The 18397-nt window shown below is 39.4% G+C and overlaps 1 protein-coding gene across 2 annotated transcripts in view; it reads right to left on the bottom strand.

The window, feature by feature from the left end:
• cmip (c-Maf inducing protein) overlaps positions 1-18397 on the bottom strand; it is a 33380-nt gene that overhangs the window by 3500 nt on the left and 11483 nt on the right. For both annotated transcript variants that reach the window (XM_083551768.1, XM_083551769.1), the window contains 17 exons: positions 12757-12882; positions 12370-12420; positions 11270-11431; positions 10638-10679; positions 9778-9840; positions 9466-9546; positions 9163-9266; positions 8424-8528; positions 7463-7801; positions 7073-7138; positions 6546-6572; positions 2979-3027; positions 2735-2842; positions 2395-2511; positions 2154-2294; positions 1839-1886; positions 129-275 (listed from right to left, as the gene is read on the bottom strand). In XM_083551768.1, coding sequence (XP_083407894.1) covers positions 129-275; positions 1839-1886; positions 2154-2294; positions 2395-2511; positions 2735-2842; positions 2979-3027; positions 6546-6572; positions 7073-7138; positions 7463-7801; positions 8424-8528; positions 9163-9266; positions 9466-9546; positions 9778-9840; positions 10638-10679; positions 11270-11431; positions 12370-12420; positions 12757-12882 — 1776 coding nt within the window. The remainder of the gene's footprint in view (positions 1-128; positions 276-1838; positions 1887-2153; positions 2295-2394; positions 2512-2734; positions 2843-2978; positions 3028-6545; positions 6573-7072; positions 7139-7462; positions 7802-8423; positions 8529-9162; positions 9267-9465; positions 9547-9777; positions 9841-10637; positions 10680-11269; positions 11432-12369; positions 12421-12756; positions 12883-18397) is intronic.

Below are 18397 nucleotides of genomic sequence, written 5' to 3'. Positions count from 1 at the left end.
GTTGGAACTACATTTGATATGCCAACAAATACTAAATACAGGTAATATAAGTAGTCAAGAACAATGTTTTAGACCATGAACTTCTGGTTTCATGTGGTGTAACTGAATCTACAGTTCTGCAGTATTACCTGAGTGGACCACAGGTTGAGCTGTTTGAGGGACGGCAACTTGATAAGCTGCTCAGCGCAGGCACTGGTGACGTTGGTGAAGGCCAGACTCAAGTTTTCTAGGTTCCCAAACGAGCCAGAGCTCAGTAGGCGAGCGAGATCAGCGTCCTGCACGAGAAACACGCTCAATCAGATACAGCACAAGTGAGAGTATTTGGCATTCATACACATACTTAGAAAAGGAAACATATAATCAAAGAAACACAATTATACATTTGGAAATGATAAATCGATCGTTCTGTCTAATAGAATTTTGTGTGTTTTTTCAAAGCACAGTTTGAAATCTGTAGTTGTGGTTACATGCTTGAGGGTTTGAAATTCAAGTACTGTATGTGTATAATTTAGGGTTCTAACGGTACACAAATTTCAGGGTTCAGTGCGTACCTCGGTCTTTAAGTCACGGTTCGGTTAAATTTTGGTACAAATAGGGGGAAGTAATCATTGAATTGCTTGTAACTTTTTTAACACGGTTTATTATTATTAATATTTGTAATCAACTTTTTACATTAACATTTTTTTTTATTTTTATAAAATGCCTGCTTGGTTAAATAATATATAAAATGTTATAAACATTTAGTAAATCAAATGAATGCAATACACTTATATTGATTAAACTAGGTAAATAATAAAAATTGGCACAAATTAAATTTTATAATTAAAAGAAAAATGTGTGTTTTACATTACATTTTCTAAAAATGATCTACTTGACTGTTCTACTAATTTAGACTAACAAATGTGTTTATCCATTCCATCCCTCATTTATTCAACCAGGAAGTGGCTAGCGCTAGCATGTTCAAGATTTTCCTTTTTTTCACTTTTCATTTCACTGCATGTTGTATCCTGTATATAACTTTGTGACATAAAAATTATTGAAACCACTTCCTGGTTAGCGGCTATCGCTATTGATTCTTTAGTGTTTTCAAGCATACGCAAAACAAATCTTACTTCCGGTACGGAGTAGGTAGCCACGGTGGCACTACACTAATTCTGGTGTCTTTGTGCAGTTGTCATGGCATTGTTGTGTACGGTTTGAAGTTCACAAGTAATAATAATAAAAAAAATTGCGAGGCAGAGGCCAAACAAACTTGTGGTCCATCACTTTATACATTCCTGAGGGAACTCGGATTGTAACTGCTCCGCACGTACTGTAAAAACATTCGGTACACAGGTGCCAAACCGAAAGCCCTGTACTGAAAAATTTCGGAACGAATACATGTACCGTTACACCCCTAATATAATTGTGGCTAAGGAAAGCGTCTAGTCTAATTTTTATATTTACTCCAAAATAACACCCAGACAACTTGCAACTTAGCAAAAGCAGTCAAATCTATCCCCCCCTCTCATACCCTAACACACTCACACACACACACACACACAAAATGAGAGAAGCCCAAAATGTGGGATCTCACATTTCACTCATTAGTAGGATTGTAACATCTGATCACCTGAATCATTAAAATGTTTTAAGCATTTACATTAAAGAGAGGAGCAAAGTTCTGCATTTATCTGCTTTTGCCTGCAATTGTGAAATTCAATTTTAGACTTTATATTGCTCTTTTGCAAACCACAAAATGACATTATGTGTTGTTGACGAATTTGTCTTTCTTTTCAATACAGAGAGTTTAAAAGAAGGAGAAGTGATATACAATAAAACAGAAGTAAAACACTAACCGTGGACTTGGATGGCAGGGTGAGGCGGGTAGGCCCTCCTTTTCTTTGCTATAGAAGTAAAGGAGAAAGAGAAGGACAGATTAAACTTAGACTTTCGACATTTCTGCGTCTCACCAGTGGGTGGCGTGTGTGAGGTCAGAATATGGGCCGATTAAAATGGGTCACTGAAAGGAAACGAGAGCACTGCATGAACCCAACCATTGCAATATGTAACTTAACGCATTTTTCAAAACCAGAGCTGTGACCGTACTGTGGTGTGATGATATCAGTTCCCATAAAATTATCATTAGAATTTATATTTGCATGCTTCCATACCAGCTCTTTAAGTTCTCTTTGTCTGTCGCACAGCTGCTCGTACATGCGCAGGCCGACCTGCGTGCTCTCCAGCGTCGAGATGATCTGTAGCTGGGTGTCCTTATTCTCTATAATGTTATACTCCAGCATCAGGCACAAGATCTGTTCCACACACATAAAAACACGCTTGTGACCTTGCTGTACATTTCAACACAGCTCGCCGTTTTGGCTCCAAAGTGTGCACGCGTACACAAACACACACCTCCACCATGGTCTGGTTTCCTCGCAGTGCCAGCAACATGCAGGGCCCGAGCTTGTTTTCTGCCAGAGACAGAAGGAATTTCTTCGTCTTGTAGCAAGACCCCATGAGTATGTGAACCTGCAGTGGCATAGAGGTGTTAGCTATTAACACAGATGTACTGCAAATGCAGCAGACAAAAGAATCTCTCTCTCTCTCTCTCTCTACACACACACACACACACACACACACACACACACACACACACACACACACACACACACATACATACACATACACATACACACACACATACACACACACATACACACACACACACACACACACACACTGAACAACGCACCATGCTGGCAAACAGTTCTCCATCATCATCACAAGCCACGCCTCCTGGACTGTAGAGCTGAAACCAGCCATCTTTTCCAGAACGCACACTGAGCAAACACGAGTGCACCTGTAAAACGTAAGCACAGGCCTTGCTATAATTTTTAAGGCCTTTACATTAATTAATTAAAAAGGATTATATATAAAAATAAAAAAAGGTTTTTTTTTCTGAAATTTCTGACAATTTGGCAGACTAATAAACTCACCTCCTGTCTCGGGTCCTCGGCAAACCTCTGAATAACATACTTGAGTTCTCTGAAAAGGCATTTAAACCACAAATTAAGTATGCACGATATAAAAAAATTATCGCATTTTTACACTTCCATGACGACCTGTCAACCTTCGCGTCAGTGACCTGCTAACCTTTATGAATTTTAGGTAGAAGCTCTGCAATGCACCATAGGAGTGCAGAAGTCACTTAATTTTTCCCCACTAGTATAGGTGGGGTTGCAAAGGGGCAAAAATGTTTAAGTACATTTCTGGAAACTTGCCATGGGAACTTCGGGAAATATTCCAAATTGGAAACTTACCAGGAATTTATGGGAATGTATGGGAATAAATTAGAATTAAAAAAAATTAATATCAACTGTATCATATACAAACAAACATTTTTGGTCAAAAACTGACGAATGCAAACTAATACAGATTTTAAAAAGGACATTTAAGACTTTAATTGTTGATATAATTTTGGTGAACAATATCTTACATTTATGTAAAATTTACATAATTTAGGTGAACACACCAACATGGATTACATTTTATTTGTTTACATAATTTTGTGTGCAGGATTAAAAAAATGATCTGTTCTGTTCTGTTATGAAGGAATGCACAGAGCATGTAGGGGGTATGGCCTTAGTTGCCCTGCAGTAAGTGTGCTGTGTGCATGTAATTGATGAATTAACAGAGGAGAAACTCAAATGAAATTGTATGAAATCTGTGTGTTTTAACCAAGATTATTCTGCAAGATTTTTTCCACAACTACGTTTAATTTCCATGTTATTGGCTGACCTGCAATTGTGTACATTTCCAGTTAGTTCCCAATAATTCCTGTTAATTTCAAGTAAAATTTTTGTAAAATGTATTTGTTTAGGAGAGATGGCAGTGGAGTTTCTGACCAGGTTGTTAAACAAGATTCTGGAAGGTAAGAGGATGCGTAAGGAATGGAGAAGAAATGTGCTGGTACCGATCTTTAAGAATAAGGGAGATGTGCAGACCTGCAGTAACTACAGGGGAATAAAGTTGATCAGTCACACCATGAAGTTATGGGAAAAAGTAGTGGAAGCCAGGCTGAGAGAAGAGGTGACCATCTGTGAGCAACAGTATGGCTTCATGCCGAGGAAGAGCACCACAGACGCATTATTTGCTTTGAGAATGTTGATGGAGAAGCATAGAGAAGGTCAAAAGGAGTTGCATTGTGTGTTTGTGGATTTAGAGAAAGCGTATGACAGAGTGAAGAGAGAGGAGTTGTGGTATTGTATGAGGAAGTCAGGTGTGTTAGAGAAGTACGTGAGGATTGTGCAGGACATGTATGAGAACAGTGTGACAGCAGTGAAGTGTGCAGTATTGCATCAAGGATCGGCTCTGAGCCCTTTCCTGTTTGCAGTGGTAATGGACAGGTTGACGGATGACTTCAGACAGGCGTCTCTGTGAACTATGATGTTTGCGGATGATATTGCGATTTGTGGTGAGAGTAGGGAACAGGTTGAGAAGAGCCTGGAGAGCTGGAGATACATGCTGGAGAGAAGGGGAATGAAAGCCAGTAGGATTAAGACAGAGTACATGTGTGTGAATAATAGGGAGGGCAGGAGTTCAGGTACCTGGAGTCAACAGTGCAAAGTAATGGAGAGTGTGTTAAAGAAGTGAAGGCAGGGTGGAGGGGGTGGAGTTCAGGCAGGGTGGAGTGGGTGGAGAAGAGTGATAGCAGGAGTGATTTGTGATAGAAGAGTATCTGCTAGAGTGAAAAGAAAAGTTTATAAGACTGTGTTAAGACCTGTGATGTTGTATGGTTTAGAGACAGTGGCACTGAGTAAAAGACAGGAGGTGGAGCTGGAGGTAGCAGAGCTGAAGTTCTTGAGGTTTTCGTTAGGAGTGACGAGGATGGACAGAATTTAAAATAAGTTTATTAGAAGGACAGCGCATGTAGGACGTTTTGGAGACAAGGTGAGGGAGGCGAGATTGAGATGGCTTGGACATGTGCAGAGGAGGGACATGGGGTATATTGGTAATAGAATGCCGAGGATGGAGCTGCCAGGAAAAAGGGAAAAGAGGAAGACCCAGGAGTAGGTTTATGGATGTGGTGAAGGAAGACATGCAGGTAGTTGGTGTGAAAGAGGCAAATGTAGAGGACACAGAGGGGTATGGAGACTGATGATCCACTGTGGCGAACCCTAATGGGAGAAGCCGAAAGAAGAAGTAGTAGTACAATGTGTTTTATCACATACAATTTGAATTTGAATAAATTGTATTTGAATTTGGAAGTTGAATTTCCATATATTCCCATTAATTCCCATGGAACGTTCCCTAAGTACAGGTATTCTGAACATAGAAATCCCTCCCCATTCACAGGCTCTCAACTAGACTCATGAGATCCCCTCACTTTCCATAAGGGGGGGGGGGGGGGAATGTAACTTATCATATCACATGCTTCTCTTATACAAGTCCTTAAACCCGAAACAAAAAAAATTAACATTTTTCTTGCTTTCTAACTCTGGATTTTTAAACAAACAGTTTTACAATTTCTTTCAATGGTAAAACAAGAGCAAACCAAAATCAGAATGCAACTCAGCAAACTGGTTCTTACACCGTCTTAACCACCTACAGCTCTAGTTCAACTTTTTTACTTCCAAGTTATTTCACAGTTCTCTATACACTCTCAATAATAAAGTGTATGGTTTTTTACATTTAATTAAAGTGTAATTTTGGGAACAGTACTGAAGATTATTAGTAGGGCTGTTAAAATGAATGTGTTAATGAAAAATACATTTTAACGGGCCTAATTTATTAACGTGTGATTAATGCAGCGTGCAATTCTGTGACATTTTTTAATCAAAATATAAATAAATATTTTGGAGGCGAAATTAAAACTTTCAACGCAACACACAATTATTCATAACATTCTTTCTTTACTCAGATATAAAAAATAATTGTAAAAAATCTACCGAAAAATTATTTTTAATTACTAAACTGATATGCCAAGTATCGAATAAAGCACCAAAATCCACCATGATGCGCACATCCGACAATTAAAACCATGTGTGGAAACATAACAAAAGTTCCGTTTGGTGTCCTGATGATTTACATAATTTAAAACATCATCATTTCTTCTTAAACATTTACAAGAATATTTTGACTTCATGCTCTATGTTGAGTTTGGTCTCACTAAAAATAAAACATACATTTGAATAAAGCATTAATATTTGTCAATTTTTATGCTGATTAGAGTTTTTTTTTTAAAAAGGGTTAAAAAGTAATAATTTAAGGTACATTTAGAACAGACAAAAGTTGCAATTAATCACAATTATATATTTTATTGACAGCCCTAATATTAGATTACTATTTTAAAATGTTTAGTTTGTGTTGTTTCTGGTGCATTAAATCTGATAAAAAAATATGCTTAAATTGCAATGCAATTATGCCATATATACATTTGTGTGTCTGTTATTTTGATTTAAAATATGTGGGCAAATCAATAGTCTTATTAAATGTTATCTTGGAACCCCTACGTCACATGACAGTGGTAAACAATGCATAAAAATATTGCTGATGCGACTTACTTTGTAAATTTGGCATGAGCAAGGGCCCTGAGAGAGAAAGAAAAACACATAACAGTCATTCTGCGAGCATATCAGTGCGTACTTGTTCACGTTTCATGTTTTTTGCCATGAGCCCTGGGATGTCTGTCTGTTGTTGCCGTTTTCTTAATGAGGTCTGAAGGCTCAGATTAACATGTGAGCGCAGGTGAGTTCCCCACCAGTGGCAACAGCAGGGCCCGGTAAGAGACACATAATGAGTCCCAGGCCGACAGAGCCAATTACACCTGGGTTCTCAGGTACTGTGGGCTGTGTAGACAAAGAACACATCGTCCCCCTGCAGAGCCCAGCTACGGCCCAGCCACGTCAGCAGCCTCCCTGACTCCTTGACCCCGGTGAGACCGACCACACCCTCGCATACACTTCCGGAGCACGTGATTAAGGCAGCGAAAATAAATGAAATCATCTCTCAACTAAAATGAAGTTAACGTAAAGGCAATTGTTTTACACGATGACAATAAAGAAAGCTGACAAAAGAGAGCGACACTCACTCTTTTGGGAACGGGATGGGTTGCAGCAGGCTTGCCAGAGCTGGTCTCCAGTCATCATAGTCTGAACTGCAAAGGAAACACCTGATTAGTGTTACACGCTAAAGGAAATCTGCCAGGCTGCAGGATCGGGTGTTAAACTGTATCACAGTTTGCGCAATTATTTAACCAATTTGCTGCTACAAGCAGGTTTCAGGTCCCTCATCAGCTCTTGTGTGAGAAAAGAAAATCACACAGCATCACACATATATAACCTATAAGTGTTCTAAGTAATGCTGACTAATACAGGCTTACATGCACATGGGCAGCTATTTGCATGCACAGTCGTGCTTTTAGGACATATACGATTGATTACTTTTCGGAATAAACAGAGGCCAGAGCTCAGACACTCACAGCATCTTGAGGATGAGAGCAAAGCAGGCCAGCACTCGGTCAGCCTGGGCAGGGAGCTGAATGGACAGAGCGTTGACAGCCGGGCTCACCAGCAAGCATTCAATTAGGCTGGGCTCACTGTCGCCCCCTGCGGGCGCCTTACGCAGCGCCGTATTGGCAGTGTTGTTGTTGCGCTCCAGCTCCACCAGGATCTCGCTGGAGTTGACGATGGAGGGAGGAGGGGGCGAAAGGGAAGTTGGAGGATCGGGACGCATCAGCCGTAGGGGCATCGGGGGCTTCCTTTCGCTCTGTTGCTGACAACCGTTCCTGATCTCTTTCAAACTAGGAGAGTTATCACGACTAAGAGAGAGAAAGAGAGGACAAGGAAGAAAATGAGACACATGACACTGCAGTCCAAATGTAGACGACTCACTATAAAAAAATACTTCAAATCTGTTGTTTTTTTTTAAGAAGTGCATTTGCAACATTACCTACCATGTAGCAGATAAAACTACAGTGTAAACACATCACACTTAATCAGTCTGACTGTAAGCATAATGCATTAGGCATCAAAAACACTTCTAAATGCCTACAACAAACAAAGACTACAAAATACCCACTAGAAAATGGAAACTATTCAAAGAGACAAATTAAGAAAAGGAGACAAGGGAACAACAAAGACGTGGATTTGGGACTCCTCATTCCCACGGGACAGAAAGGTGACTAATAGATCACGGAAAATCTGAGCATAGGTTCCAGCAAGGTATGCCCTAAGAGGGCCCAAGGACTACGAGATGATGTAATTATAAAAGATGAGCCTGAGAATAACATACAAGATCTCAAATTGTTGACAAATATAGATGCGACCGAAGCACAAAATTACGCCGGAAGTTTTTTTTTCCACTTTCACCAGATTTTAGTGCGAGAAAATTGGATGTTTTTTTTTTTTTTTTTTTACATAAAACGTTTAGAGGGGACTCACCTGTTAATAAACTCCTCATAGCAGGAGTAAATGGCAGCCAGGCACACCGCCACGAGGTTGGGGAGAACCCGAGGGTGAGGACACTGTCCAGTGGGGCCGTGCATGCTGAAATTACACACACAGGCCATAAGACATTATAACTTGCCCACTAAATATGGCAATATAATACCCATGTCCAAGACAGGAATTAGCTACACCCAGCACTAACCAGGCCATTAATATGACAAACCTAACAATGTGTGTAAACATATAATTGATAGGAAAGATTGTATGGGTGCAGTCTAGAATTACTGCCACCCACTAGGACGTTTATAACATAAAAGTAAGGGTTGATATTTTAATTGGAAAGTAAAACTATACATCATTGCTTTTATGGGCAACATAATATTTTTAACATAAAATAGTTCTGATCATGCATAATGCTATTCTTATGCTTTATATACTTTCAAATCTTCATTATAACATGTAGAAGTTTTTTTTAATAGCGACTTAACGTTATAAAATGGCTGTTAAGGGGTACAAATAATTGTAACATTGTAGAGTAAAAGATTTGTGCAACAAAGTAAAGGTGATTTATTGTTTAATTAGCCTTGTTTAAGTCGTGTAACGTTATTAGTTGTACTTTTTGACCGCAAGTTTTGCTGTGCTTTTTTCGAACTTCCCACTCCTCATTTAGTGCAAATAGACTTTTTCCGGTTATTAGACATGTGGGGGTACAATAAGATGTAGCAGTACTGACCTGTGGATGAACTTCTTGACTACCTCCATGCCTGCGTTAAGTTCATTCAAAGCCAGTATATACTCCTGAGTAAAGAGACGCAGTCTGGGACACTTCCCAAAATCCTGAGAGAGAGAGACACACACACACACACACACACACACACACACACACACACACACACACACACACACACACACACACACACACACACACACACACACACACACACACACACACACACACACACACACAAACAGTTACTAAATCAAACAGCAGAGATCTGAGTGCACACCGAAAGTGCACCGGCCATCGCACACTCACCATGTTGTGTTTGAGAATTCTCTGGACCACTGGAGTGAACACTTCGATGACCACCATTGAGCGTGGACGCTCGCGACAGTGCTGTGGAATAGACAGAACTTCAGAAACGCGAAGTGCCACTTAGAGAACACAAAACGTCCACTACAGACTCATGCTGTACTTGTGATTCACAGCGCAGTCACCAGTGAGTGAAACTTTCACATAATCTAGCCAAATAACTTCCTGAGAACCAAGTACGTGTGCAATCAGCTGTTTTACATTTCCTGCCCTGGTTAGAGGTTGTAGTGGTGCATTGAGCCGGTGCATTGTTACCTTGCAGAAGAATTCACACAGGTCCGGAGGAGGGTGGTTATTTTCCAGCAGGGGAGCAATCGCCTACAGAGAGATAGCAGCACCATTAATAATCATATACAAACTCTATGTAAAACCATTTTTCACCCTAACACACAATATATATATATATATATATATATATATATATATATATATATATATATATATATATATATATATATATATATATAATCCGTTTTATTTATTTATATATTTCATTTAAAAAAAAAAAAAAGATCTTTTTCATGCTGCTTAACACAATGGGAGCTCAGGTCAGCATTTTCGTCTTCATTCGTGTAACCCTCGTATAGGTTACTATTGTATTGTGACCACGTGTTCTCATGAAAGAACATTTTCCTTCCAAGCAATAACCCTCCTCCTCCCCCGTCTTCCTCACCCCAGCCGCAACTCTTTTCAATGGTAAAAGTGCGGGTTAATTTATGTAAATTTTATTTGTACTTTATATTGCGTACTAATCATCGTTATTAGTTTCAAATACATGGGGGACAATAATTGTACATAAAATACTATTATATTTTTTTTTACATGAATATTTCCTATGGGGAAATTCGTTTTGCATTACGACGAATTAAGTGCGCAATCCAACAATCCACCGTAATTACTTTAAAACATTTACACACGTCTTCAGGCTCTATGTTGAGTATAGTTTCACACGTTACATTTAACGCCCTTTATATCATTATACCATGTTTAAAGTCCTATTTGATTTGAATCTCATTTCAGTTAAGTCTAAGACGTCATAGATTTTGTTCCAGGATTCCCTCATATTAATTTTAACGAAGAGCAGAGAGTAAAAATAACTCTGCAAACCCACTCACCACAATGATGCTCTCATGGTCCTGGGCACTGAGGTTGGTGTTCTGAGAAGGAAGTGACAAACAGATTACTCAGAATCCAATGGGTTTTTAATTCCCCCTTAAAGCCAAGGAGCAATGAGTCGACACCAAACAAGCCTTGTTTCTAGCCAACTTAAATATTCTGTGTTGCTGTGCAGTTTTACAGTATACATATTTACAGTTTTTCACACGGTGCATTTAAAAATCGAAATACTATCAAATGTAAGTAATAGGCTTCAAAACTATATTAATGACAATCAAATCAAAACGTACAGGAGAAGAAGAAGCAGCTGTACACAAAAGGAAAACTCAGTTGAACATCCTGTCTGATCACTGAAACGTTTCAGTTTCCTCCGATGAAGATCCAACCTGACCTTTTGTATTTGTAGCACTTTAACTGATCACCCTTGAAAGGCACTAATCAAGCTTCTTGTGTTTGTGGTTTTTGGAGCAGATGCTAGTCATGTCCGAAGTCTTGAATTCAGTAATGGGACACTACAAACCTTAAATTTCACACCTCTTAAAACATGGGCAATGACGGCCCTGGAATCTTAATTACAGCACACATTCTTTCTCATGTAAGTCAGTGTGCGAGTATGGTTGAGTGAGTTTACCTCAACAAGTAGAGTGGAGATAATGTGAAGCGGGGCTTGATGGATAGATTCGTCCTGCAGTGGCGAGGTAAGTGCCATGTCCACCAAAGCTCGGATTTCCTTCAGCACCACGTCCCAGCGGCTGGGATTATTCAGCACCTTGCGGTACTTGTAAATCTTTTTCTGTTGGGGGGGGGGGGGGGGGATAATAGGGTTAAACACAGTAAATAAATAAATAAACAAACAAATAAATATATTATTGCTGTCAAAATGAACGGCTATTTATATAATTACATATTTTATATATTAATAAATAAATTTTGACGAAGTGAAATTAAAACCGCCGCAACACACATTTACGCACAACGTCATTTCTTTACTCAGGTATAAAATAAATAAATAAATAAACTCCGCCCAAAAAAAAAATTTATTTCAATTACTAAACATTTGTTTTACTGACGCGCCAAGTCTCAAAACAAGCACCAAAATCCGCCAAGACGCACACATCCGGCAATTAAAACCGTCCGTGTAAAAACATAGCAAACGTTAAATTCAGTGTTCTGTTGACGTTATTTAAAACGCTAAATTACTTATAAGAATATTTTGTCTTCATGCTCTATGTTGATTATGGTTTCGCTAATAATAAACATACACACATGCATAAAGCATGCCCATGTTGATTAGTGTATTAAAAACTTGAAAAGTATGAATTCGAGGTACATTTAGAACAGATAAAAATGTACGATCAAGTTGCGATTAATCTCGAGCTAACTCGTGACGATCGTGCGATTATATATTGGAATCAATTGATTTTATTTTAACCTAGTATTTTTTTTATTGAAATACATGTTCTTTATTTACCCTAAATTGGGGGGAAAAAACAATTCTTAAAGTATCCCTGCATCCCACTTTCAAAGTTATGCTTGCTGAGTATAACAATGTGTTTACATGAATTGTAAACATTCTTGTGCCAATTACTTTGCCGGATAGAGTTTTTAAGGATCAATCATGAAGACAACCCTTTTCCCTAATGCGTAATGTGGTTTAAGGATTGTTGAGCAACGTGTAAATACGTCATTTTTCCGTCAAGCCTATATAAATACTTCAAGTGGTAACCTTACCTTCCACTGTAGAGAGTGAAACCACTGGTCCCGCAGATAGCTGTTGGCAGCCTGAAAAAAAAAACACACACACACACACACACACACACACACACACACACACACACACACACACACATTTGTATACAAACTCAAGTGTCATGCAATTGTTTAGACGAGTGTCTGTCTGTGAAAGAAATGTGAATATAAACAGGGTTTTTTTTTTTTTTTTTATAACTGAAAATACGGTCATGTAAACCAAACAGCTGGAATGGAGAAAACTATGTCCAAAACACAACTTGTAACCTAGTTATATTCCTCACACAATACTAGAATTCAGAGAATCTCATGTATGTGCTCAGTATGAAATAAACCAAAAGGGAGTTTCCTAACTGGAGTGCGTGATACCTGTAGAAGGACAGTTCCTCCAGGGATGCTGAGCTGGACACAGTATTTGGGGGCGTTGTCCCATGACAACAGCTGCAGGTCCTCTATAGTGCTGTAGGACAGAGCCGCCTCCATGTAACCTATAGGCTAGAGAGACACAAGAGAGGAAACACGTTTCAGTCGGAAAAAATTAAAAAGACGTGCGACGCAGTCGGACAGCTGCACCGCGTAAACACTACACACTGTTATTTACTTCAGTTGACGTTCAATATTTGCAAATATTTTAATCAGATTACAAGTCCTTACCACCTCTGAGTAAATATTTGAAATGCTACATCTAAAAAAAAAAAAAAAAAAAAGACTATATAAGCTCACAGAGCATCTGAAACATGCATATAGTGCTTGTGGAGTGTTTAAAGCTCTTAAAACAAATGATAAAAGCGTGCAAAAAGTGAAAAGACCTGAATACGCTTGATCTTAGAGCTAAAAGGTCTAATCAGCCAGTCAAAAACATCTCGTGCGGTTATTTCAGTTTCACTTTAACTGATCTTAGAATGCATGTAAAAAAGTTTGCGTTCTCGTTATGCATCATCCAGGCCGCAGCATCTTTTTTTTTTCTTTCTATTTTCTCAGCTCCACCAGATCCTGCCTCTAGTGTTTGTGGTCACATGGCTTCAAATGTCAACAGGCTGTTCCCGGTCTCCATCTCTCTACAATAGCACACTGGAGCTGTTCCTTTATTAGCCCCCCCTCCCTCCTCTATAGCTCGGCTACAGGCTGTTGCATTATTAGACGTGGCCTCCCTCTGACGTTGAACAAACAAGGCTATTACTTGATTTGCACTGCCCTCCCTCTAGACTCAAACCAAACCGCAGTTCCTGTATTTGTGTCAGCCGCCCAGTTCAACACAACAAACAAGCTGTTCCTTTCTTTCGCTCGTTCTGCACTCGCTCTCTCGTTCGCTCTCTAAAACAAATATGCGATTTCTCCATCTATCTCTCTCCGTCCACATGAGAACCAAATGGGCTATTCTTTTATTTACAACTCCTCTTCTAGATGATCGAGCAAATCGGCTGCTGTTCCTGCCCACCCTCCTCCCCCTGCAGCCGAGATTAAATGTGCACTTCCAACACGTGCTGCATGTGGGACGAGACCCATGACCACGCAAGAAAAAAAAAAAGAACACATTCAATTGCGAAAGCAGAAGCGCTCTTAAAAAAAGAAAAAAAAAAGGGGGAAATAAAAAGTCAATACGTGAGTGAACACGGGAGCGAGCGTACAGCACAGCTCTGAACCTCTTGGCCAGGTTGTCATGGAGACAGTATCCTGAGCGGCAGCTCGCCGTGGTAACTCTGCTTTAGCTCTCTGGCCATCTCCCTCTCTTACTGCACTCTTATCCTCCTCCTTTTCCCCAAGCTCCTTGTATCCCTCTGGTTCATCACATTCCGCCTCTTTTTCATGCTGCAATTCTCCCCTAAAGAGAAGCTGAACAGCTCTTGTTGCCACATTGCCATGTTGCCATGGAAACAAAGATGAAAAAGAGACATATGTTTTTTTTTGTGTGTTTTTTTTTTGGTTGTTGTTACCAGGGAGATCCAGATGGAAAAAGATGTTGAGGGTGGGTGTCGGTATATTCAGATCCTTTCTCTTGAAATGACGGAGATGTTTACGATAGGATTTTGTTGTTGTTGCAAATGTCCAATTCCTGTTAAACGCAAACACGAGTTTCGGCGAGAAGCTTCGATCGGAAGCTGCTATACCGCTTTTCGAAAGAATTTCTCACCTGAAATATGAGAAAACACCATCGAGGGGCCTTAATGAGTGATAAAGTAGACGAGCAGACGCTAAACAGTGTGACTCAACAGCACGGCTCACTGTTACACTCGCATGATGTAAATGCAAACTAAATGCAAATCTGATTATGTAGAATTACTATATAGCGTCTCGGGCGCTGAACGTTTATCTGGAGAAACTACCGAGCGTGGCTGCCTTTTTGTCTTTGCGTCTGATGCACGCCTAAAGTAAACTGCGTGGCCAAAGAGGCAAAGTGCACACCATAACAAGCTGGAATAGAAATCAACCCAGCCCTGGTGAGAGAGAATAGGCTCAATAAAACCTGATGTTGCAGGCAAAGCTTTGAAGGCAATAAAAAAAAAAAAAAAAAAGTGCCTCGTACACTTAAAAGAAAAAAAAAAAAGGAGAAACACAGAGCAGCCGAGTCATTTACCACCTGCACCGGTTTCAGTTTTGCATAAATATGGTCATGGCTGATGCACAGTTCTGATTATGAATGTTTGTGGCTATTAAAGGACTTTTTTTTTCTTCTAACGCTCCCATTACGGACAAATCAGCTAAGAGCATACTAGGTCACCGCTTTAGAAAGGAAGCATCTGCGCACCTCATTAGATGTACATATGCACGTACTACACGATACTGTAAATCCTGAATGACCCGAGTTCCCTCTGAGTAATGTTTTAAACCTCAGGCAGCAATTTTAAATATGAAAAACAAAACAAAACAAAAAAAACAGTAGATTACTAAAGATTAGTTGACCAATAGTAGGGGAAATGTATACGTAAATGTACATGGCATGTCACCCTGCATAACGATTGGCCGAGGTGTCTCCTTGGTAACTCTGGAAAAGTGCTAGCGCTTGCACTTTCATTGAACGCCGCTTGGTATGCAGGTGTACGCGTGTTTGTAAACATGTCAAGTCGAATCGGCCGAGAATGTGATTGCCGTGCGTTCGCCTGCTGCTCCAGTAACAATTAAATAGCTGCGCTGATCAGTGGTGTGCGTGTAAACGTCTGCGAAACCAGTGTACGCATCATCATTGGTTCATATCGAATAAGTTGGATTGATCTTTACTGTCCTCTTATTTAACTGCCGTGCATCCCACCACGGCGAAAGGCTTCTCGTCCATTCTCCTTTAAATCCTAGAAGGGCTTTTTCGTGCCTGTTTTTTTTCGTGTGTCCGATTCAAGGTTGCCAGAAATATATTTGCTGGGAATGACGTCAATGTGACCGAAGTAAGAATTCGCTGTTTATGTCAGTTCCTTTTTTAACTCGACCACAGACTCTGAGATGACTCCATACTGGCGTGCACGGCCTCGGTGTGTAATCTCCATCCAGTTTGTTTGTTTTTACAGGTTAGATTATTTATTTATTTATTTTTATTTTTTACATTTTTAGATATCTTTATATATTGTTTTAGATACGTTTTAATACTGTAGTTTGAATCTTCAAAAACCCAAATGTTCCTTTCATTGGATTCCGAAATATGTCTTTGGTGACACTGGCATTATTCCTACCAATTACATTGTTGCTAAACTTGAGTTGACCAAAAGAAATTGCCAAAAAATAAATAAATAAGAGGGGGGAAAAAATATAATGAAACAATTGGTAGTTGGTGATAAATTCATAACAGATGCTATGGATAACAATAGAAATCTAATAATAGAAAAATCATAAAAACTACTAGTTTCAACTAAACACTCATTTTATACTACTATTATTTAACAGTTTTATTATTCTTTATTTCTTTAATTTTAGTCTAATTTAAAGGCATCTAAAGTACTGTTAAATTCAATGCTAACAGAGGAGTTTGAACAGAACAAGACATTCATGATACCTAATCATCATCACTGCACAGGTTAAACACTTCAATTGAACAGGGAAAACATAAATCCATCTGTGTTATCTCGAACAGTGCCTGTTTGCTTAACATCAGGCCGGAAAGCTCGCCGTGTTCAACTAATACTCACTGCTCACTATATAGAGTGCTTTCCGATCGCTAGTAATATTCATAACGTGCACTACCTGGAATAAGGTTACTGGACACCTGACCATAAGGTTCATATGTGCTTAATGAACATCCCATTCCATATTTAGTCTCAATTGCCTATTATAATAAGCTCCACTCCTCTGGGAAGATGTTCCACTAGATTTTGGAGGATGCTTGTTCAGATTTGTGATCATTCAGCCACAAGGGTGTTAATAAAGTGAGGTACTGATGTAGGTGAGGTGAGGACAGGAGGCCTGGGGTGCAGCCAGTGTTCACATTCATCCCAAAGGTGTACAGTAGGGTTGAGATCAGAGCTCTATTGCAGGAGATCTTTCACTCCAACCCATGTAAACCATATCTTCATGGAGCTCGCTTTGTGCACACGGAACCACATCCAAACATAACATCTTGTGCCTATACCTGTGTGGTAACAGTTTGTGGAAGAACCACATATGCTTGGAAAAGTGAGGCGTCCCAATAAAAGTCCAAATCGTGTAATACAAAAAAGTCCAAATCGAGTCTTCCCATGTAAAGTCTTTTCCCGTCTCTTCAACAACTGTAATGTTGAATTTTTTTAAATCAGATAAGGTGCAAAACACAAATTTGTAATATGAGTGATAACGTTTAAAGAAGTGGTGTGCCACAAACTTGCATTAACGCAACAATCCCTGAGTGTAAAGCTGTTCCACATGACCGAGGACTGATCCCTCTTCATTTCCCGCACTTCGTCTTCATTTGGTTTGTTCTACGGAATCGAGAAGGCGGCAGTTACTGGTACAGAACGCTTTATATATGGCTTGATGGATGCACTGAGGCTCGAGGGCTGTACAGTTAACACACTAGTCATTAGCCGTAGAAATCGGCTAATGACCAGGAGCTGGGCATCACCCAGATATTGATTAGCTACAACATTTTTTTTAATTAAGAGGACAGTGTTGAAAACTTCAGGTGTCATTTACATGGCTTAAACCACAAACAAATAACATTTCAAGACAAAAAAAAAAAAAAAAAAAAAAAAAAGGTGTGTTTGTTTGGGCTGGGGTGAAATCGGTCACTGCTGACCACCAGACTCGCCTTCACCACTTTCACTTGATGATGTGCCTAAATTTCAAATAGCACAGAAACAACTGAAAACAGATGTTTGTTACTGTGATATCAGTAAGCGACAATCCAGATGTGCGTTACAACGGCTACACCTGCATAGTGGAATGCACTAAAATGGTGTAAATTTGCCCACACTAAATCGTACACAGCAAAATATGATTACATTTTTTTTATGTGATAATTAGCCTTTACAAATGAGAATGGGAGATAGGTATAAGAGAAAAGACAGATGTGCAAGAGTTATGAGTGTCTGTCTCGCATCTCTACCAACACTGAAGCTGTTGGCGTTGGCGCCTTGTGCCATTTTGATGTCCTGGTACATCAAATTCATCTTCAGCCTGTATATCAAAAATAGATATAAATCGGTTAAACGACACACGCAAAAGTCATTCATTTTCCTCAAAAGGTCATCAGGAAATATACGCAGTAGACAGCTCACTCTGTATATGTTACGTTACTATGGTTACGGAGTATCGTTATTTATAAGGCAGCACCTTTATTTAGAGCAGTAATTAACCGACCGGTAAATTCCAATTCTCCAGCCAATACTGAATCGAGTATTCGGACTGACCATGGTATTTAATCGGTGTTGTTTACCCCATATACACTGATGGATGTGTGTATAATGTGAACACTGTTTAGAAGTACAACCCCTGGAAGGCAAACAAGAACAAATCTGGCACTGGCTCAAGTTTATTCAGTTTACTGTACAGGTCAAGACGCACGAGCTAAAACATCGTAATTTACTCACGAGAAAGAACAGAAATGATCTGT

The sequence above is a fragment of the Silurus aristotelis genome (assembly GCF_946808225.1).
Source record: "Silurus aristotelis genome assembly, chromosome: 10".
NCBI lineage: Eukaryota > Metazoa > Chordata > Actinopteri > Siluriformes > Siluridae > Silurus > Silurus aristotelis.
Note: the sequence above shows the minus strand (reverse complement) of the source record. Positions and strands in the feature narration are given on the sequence as shown.